Source organism: Arachis hypogaea, chromosome 15 (assembly GCF_003086295.3).
Source record: "Arachis hypogaea cultivar Tifrunner chromosome 15, arahy.Tifrunner.gnm2.J5K5, whole genome shotgun sequence".
Lineage (NCBI taxonomy): Eukaryota > Viridiplantae > Streptophyta > Magnoliopsida > Fabales > Fabaceae > Arachis > Arachis hypogaea.
The window spans coordinates 61769053-61775148 of NC_092050.1; the positions used below are offsets into that span (position 1 = coordinate 61769053).

The window sequence follows — 6096 nt, forward strand, 5'->3', positions numbered from 1 at the left end:
GAGGGAAGAAGAAAGTGAGAAAAGCGCGTGACCTAAAATCACTTGAATGAACTTGAATGTTAAAATTGCTTGGATGTGAAGAATATCTCATGACGAAGACTTGACTGCCAATCTGACCGTACCTGCTATATTGCTATACTAAAAAAGTAATTGATATATGTAAAAGTTTTCTAAAAATATATAATATCAACTTAGCATGCATAACAATCACTAATTAAAAAGTTGAGAAATATGAAAATTTTTTTACTTAATTATTAATTTAATATTTTAATTTAACTTTTTTAAATTAATAATTTAATAATATATATTTTATCTCATATTTTTAAATAATAACAATTAAAAATAATAAATTTGATGGTTTCTAAAAATATTTCTCTTAACCAAAGAGTCCAACACTATAGCAATTAAGGGTGGCAATGGGTAGGGTAGGGTAGACTTTGGATCCAACCCTAACTCTACCCGCGGGTTGTGATTTTTATATAAACTCAACCCTACCTTATTTGCGGATTGAGAATATCCCAACCCTAACCCTACCCGCTCTTAACCCGCGGTACACGACCCTACCCGCGGGTTACAAAAAATATACAATATTATTATATAACTTGATAATAATTTAAAATAGAACTGATTTTTATATAAAAAAATATTAAATTATCAATTAATGATTTTGTTTTAATGGTTAAGGATTTTTTGCATTTAGTGAGAGGCCTTTGATTCAACATCCACCTAAAACATATTTTTATATAAGTATATAACATAAACATATATAGAGTGCGGATTAATCGGATAGGGTTGAGACTCAACCCGCATCCTACCCAACCCGCACGAGAATCCTACCCTACTCGCATCCTACCCAACCCGCATCCTACCCTACCCGCTGCAAATCGAGGTAACAACTCTACCTGATCGAATGGAGTCGGATTAAGTACTCGCAGATAGGGTACATATTGCCACCCCTAGTTTCAAGAAGCTAAGCTAAAGCAAAATTCTGCCCGTCTATTGTATGTTAAATTAGTCCAAAATTGTGTCAGTTCCATGCTAAAGTTTTGGAGAAATTATCCCCAAAAGGAGCTGCAAAGGTCTCCTAGTACTTGACGATGGGAGCCACTACTAGCAGTGCCTTAACTTTAACGAGATGCTCTCTCTCTCATTCTCACTCTCACCTTTACCGCAACGCTATCTTCAATTCCATGCGTAACACTTCTCTTCGATTCTCCTCATCCGCGCCAATCAACAATGCCAGAGCCGGATCATCAAGTTATGAAGCATTGCTGTTGGATGCTGGCGGCACGCTTTTGCAATTACAAAACCCCGTTGAACAAACCTATGCATCTATCGGAACCAAATATGGTTGGTATTCTTTTCCTTCTGTAAAGCCAAAATTTGTAACAAAGAAATGCAAGCCTTAACAATTCAATTGACATAAAAATCCTAGGTTTCAGCCAAGCATTTGCAATTAATTGTGACCAGACCATACGTGATTGAATGAGAATGCATTTGAATGTTAGTGTTTTGATTTCTGGATGAAACGTGCTTCTCTATGTCTATCTTTAGGTTTGAATTTGACTCCAGCTCAGATAAAGCAAGGATTTAAGAGGGCGTTTTCTGCTCCGTGGCCTGAAAAGCTACGTTACCAGGTCCGTTCTTCGTCTGTGATGAAATTTATTAATTTATCTTGTAAATGCTTTGCAGGATTTCTCTTTTAAGTTTTGATGAATTTCGAATGTAATTGACGAACTAAAAAGTTTTCAAGTAATAGATATGAAAACCAGTGTTGCTGAACTGAATTAAATGTCCGGGTAGAACTTTTTTATACCGACAAGGCATAGAAAATAAAGCATAATTAAAAGTCATTATGTATAGGGGATGTAGAGAAAACATGTTTTATGAATGTGTTTCTGGAAAGCTGTAGTGATTTCACTAGCATGGTTTCATCTGCAAAGAAAACATTTATATGTTAATATGATATTAGTAGTTTCCATGTGCAAAATTAGTCTTGTTTTAGTCAGATTACTGCACTGGAGCTTAGCTATTTTGGTTTGCAAATCAACAATGAAAAGTCAGCCCAAATTCCAGAAGTGACCCTGGAATCAATGACTGACATGTTCTAGGTTGGAGAAGATTTAGAAACTACTAGTGTTTTCCATACCTAAAACGACAAAAGAGATAACAATAAGAGAGCCTAGTGAGATAAACAGAGATTGCTTAGGGAGTGACTGAGTGAGTGCATGGTGAGGAATCAAGTGAATATTTGGTGGAAATTTTGTGTCTCATTAAAGAAAATAATGTTATTTATCAAAGTGTCTTCTTCCTTGCTCTGCAACCCATTTGTTCAGAATTTTCTTTGAGCCAATTTTGTTCATGGTACAATTGACAAGTAATTTCAGGTTTTGTTTTTTCAAGGCTTTCCAGAAAAAAATGTTTATACAGTCATATCATTACTACACACTCTCTTATATTTTATACTTGTATTTTAAACAGGGAGATGGGAGGCCATTTTGGAAACTTGTAGTTTCTGAAGCCACTGGTTGCAGTGATGAAGATTATTTTGAGGAAGTTTACAAGGTGACCATTCTGCGTAGGAGACTGTTTAGTCCCAATTTATGATGATTCTCCGAATTAAGTTAATTTATCTGTGGATTGCACAACCGTTTTGGAAAATTCAGTTCTTACCTATCAAAAGATTCAAAACCTTGAATGATGACTTCGATAATATCTACCCTTTTTAATTGTTCATCTTCTGATCTTCCTTCTTGTTCATTCCTCAGAATTCATCTGTTGTTTCAATTTATCTATATATTATTGCATACTTACCCAGGAAAAATAAATTAGCAGGAGATTTTAAAAGTACCTGACACTTGCCTTCAATTTTTAAATACACAATATGAGAGATGCTTGTTTCTGAACTTAGTGTTATTCATGTCAGTATTATGCAAATGGAGATGTGTGGCATCTTCCAGATGGAGCTTATGAAACAATTACTCTTCTCAAGGATGCCGGAGGTCTCACGAGTCAAATATATCTTTTTCCTCCTTAACCATTGTTTTCTTTTGAGTTTGTCCCTCCTAACATGATAAACACTGGCACAGTTAAGATGGCTGTTGTATCCAACTTTGATTCCCGCTTAAGGAAACTATTGAAGGATCTTAATGTTTTGAATCTGTGAGCTTCTGTAGTCCCTTCAGTATGCTTTTACTTTACTCATGCATATTTTAGGGATTTATTGAAATCTTTCCATTAATGTTTATGCGAACTTGCTTGTTGAACCTCTCTTAATTTGCTCAAATGTTACAGTGTCTGTGTACACCTTTCATAATGTCTGATTGATTATGTTCCGGTTTTACATTAGGTTTGATGCTGTCATTATATCCTCTGAGGTTGGATATGAAAAACCAGACCCGAGAATATTTCAAGCTGCTCTAGGTATATATGCTGTCTTTATGAAGCTTAGCATGTTTGTAATCAGCTTTCAGCTTTCTAGATGAACAATGAGAGAGAAATGGTTAATATTTGTCACATTTTCCTTGACTTAATAAATGAAAATGTTTTCTTCCCGCAGGAATTTCTTTTGCTTCTTTCTACTCTTCAATTTCTAAGGCTACCAGCGTGTTTTAATAATTTATAATTAGATATTCTGTGAATCGATACTTCGTGACTTCTTGGTATAACAATTGTAAGTTCAACAACAGTGATACCTTATCCTTCTCAGTGGATCGTGTGAGAAATTAACTGTTTTTGGCAACAACCTTTAACTCATTTGTTTTTGTCTTATTCAGTTCTAAACAAAGATTAGAAAAAAATAGGATTTGTTACTTTCCTGTTATGTTCACCTTTGTGGTTCCATTAATGCTTCAAGTTTATTGAGTTCCACATTTTGGTTTCTTAGATCAAATAAATGTAGAAGCTAACAAAGCCTTACACATTGGCGATGATGAAAAGGCTGATAAACATGGGGCAAATGCTCTGGGGATAGATTGCTGGTAAGAGCTTTCATAGCTCCTTATCTCAACTGTTCATGTCTTAATTTATAATGACACACGTGTTGATCATGCTGATCATTCCATATAATTCTGTTTACCCGCTTTTCCTGGAATATTAATTGATTTTAAGTTTTTAATTTTATTCATTAACCCTAAACGGGAGAATGGGAGATGCTTGTGAACCGAGTTGTTGCTTTTTCTTTTAAATGTCAGGTTTAAGCTAATTTCTTGAAACAGGTTGTGGGGGGTTGATGTGAAGTCATTCTATGAGATAAAAATCCGGATACTCGATTCAAACTGATAGCCCTGTTGATGGAAACCGTGAAGTTTTTTTTGTTGTGTTTCTTCCTTTTTCCTCCCTTCATCTGAATCATACATGTGATTTGTAGCACCAATTTCTCATTTGCGTGCTTTTGTGATTGAATAATGTTGTTGTCCTGATTTTCCATACATATTAGCAGAGACGTTGATGTGATATAAACATGGTTTCAGCTGAAATTCGAATAGAAATTGCTGTAACTAATTTTTCCCGCTTAGGCTATGTTTGGTATCCCTTAAAATATTCAAAGGAAGATGGATTTTTGATCTCTTCAAAAACTTTTGAATAGGTTTGGCATGATATGCATTTAGCTACGAAACTTTTTTAACATAAGGTGTCATGTTGAAAAAATATAAAAAATAACCATCATGGTATCCTTCCGACTATCCCAGCCACCAATCGCTTATCGCTGATGTGTCGGACTTTGAATTTTCCATCACTGTGTTTATCCACAAGTTCAAGGTCCCATTTCAGCGATTGGCCGGGCAGTCGGGCACGCTACTGATGCATCAGGTATCCATCACGGTTGTTATAAACTGTAGTAACTCAAGAGGAAAAGAGATTTTACCTTGGATAGAATGGGGGTAAAATTCGACTACTTGGATCAAACGAAGCTGATATTAAAACAATAATGCTACTAGTGTTAAACTCGTGCATGGCACGAACTTACATTTTAATTTAACATATTAAATCGAAAATAATATTTTATAATCATAAATTTTTTGAATTTTGTATAACACTATCATCGTTATTATATAATAAACGTATTGAATATACTGTTTTATCTTTATTCAAAGTAAAATACAAATGGAACAATTTAAAATTTATAATATTCTTGAACAATAAAGAAAAAGACTTGAAAAATTAAGAAAATATATAATTGGAATAGTAGCATGTCAGTTTTACACCAAACTTTATATCAAAACTTTATATCAAAAGACTAATGAAAATTTATCGACAACCTAAGATTTTACTAACCTCATTAAAAAAACAATTGGCATATAATGTTGTGCTCCCTGTTACATATTTCATTTCAAGTTTAAAAGTAGAGTTATAGATAAAACTTAGTTATATCTATAGTAAATATTTGTACAAAAGTGTAATGATAGCATGTTATTAAAATGAAAATACTATTTTTTATCTAAATATTATTAAAAACTTTTTTGAACACGACATTTATTGTTGATGGTTTTGGATTGCTGTATTTGTCCAAATTTAGAACCTTGAGGCTACTGCGACTCTTAACTCTTGACAAAGCAACATAAAGTTGTCTATGGGTGAATACTGATTTTGGCAAGTAAAGCCCTATATGTGATAGTGATTATTGACCCTGACTCTCTTGTTGTTCATTGCAAAGCACACTGTTAATGGAAATTGTCTCCATTGGAACTTAAATGGCAATCTTGAATTTGAAGGGATCAAGTTCATTTTTGGAATGTACACTTTGTCGCCAATATTTCTACTAGCCACTTCTGTCGCTCCCAATTACATTGTTGCTAAGTTTGTTAATTATTAACCTTGTCCCGTTGCATATCCCAGTATTATTACAGTGACTCCTAGCTTTAAAGTCAACTTGTGGTTGGATAGTCCCGAACATTTGATATCATTTAGGAACTTTGGTGTGAACCACTCTTATTGTACATCTTCATTCTCGAAAGCTTTGACATGTGTTAGAACTTAGATACTCCTTTTCCATTATTGGGAAGATTGTCAAAACGAAATCGTTTACCTTCTCGATACTCTCAAGCGTGGGTGCAAGAATTACCCTACTATGAAAATACCCTGTAATCGGACACG

At 34.1% G+C, this 6096-nt stretch overlaps 1 protein-coding gene across 1 annotated transcript; it reads left to right on the forward strand.

Moving 5' to 3' along the window:
- Nucleotides 1-939: 939 nt before the first annotated feature.
- LOC112750363 (uncharacterized) lies at nt 940-4521 on the forward strand. Its single transcript, XM_025799066.3, has 8 exons — nt 940-1350; nt 1555-1637; nt 2482-2565; nt 2927-3002; nt 3090-3162; nt 3350-3423; nt 3887-3980; nt 4218-4521. The coding sequence occupies exons 1-8, from the start codon at nt 1098-1100 to the stop codon at nt 4279-4281; spliced, it is 801 nt and encodes a 266-aa protein (XP_025654851.1). The 5' UTR covers nt 940-1097; the 3' UTR covers nt 4282-4521.
- Nucleotides 4522-6096: the final 1575 nt, after the last annotated feature.

What these genes read in the sequence shown, in the direction of transcription:
- LOC112750363 (XM_025799066.3), top strand. Translation starts at nt 1,098, where the DNA reads ATGGGAGCCACTACTAGCAGTGCCTTAACTTTAACGAGATGCTCTCTC. An exon ending in ATTTTGAGGAAGTTTACAAG is followed by an intron (nt 2,566 to 2,926) that starts GTGACCATTCTG and finishes TATTCATGTCAG; the next exon opens with TATTATGCAAATGGAGATGT. An exon ending in TCTTCTCAAGGATGCCGGAG is followed by an intron (nt 3,003 to 3,089) that starts GTCTCACGAGTC and finishes ACACTGGCACAG; the next exon opens with TTAAGATGGCTGTTGTATCC.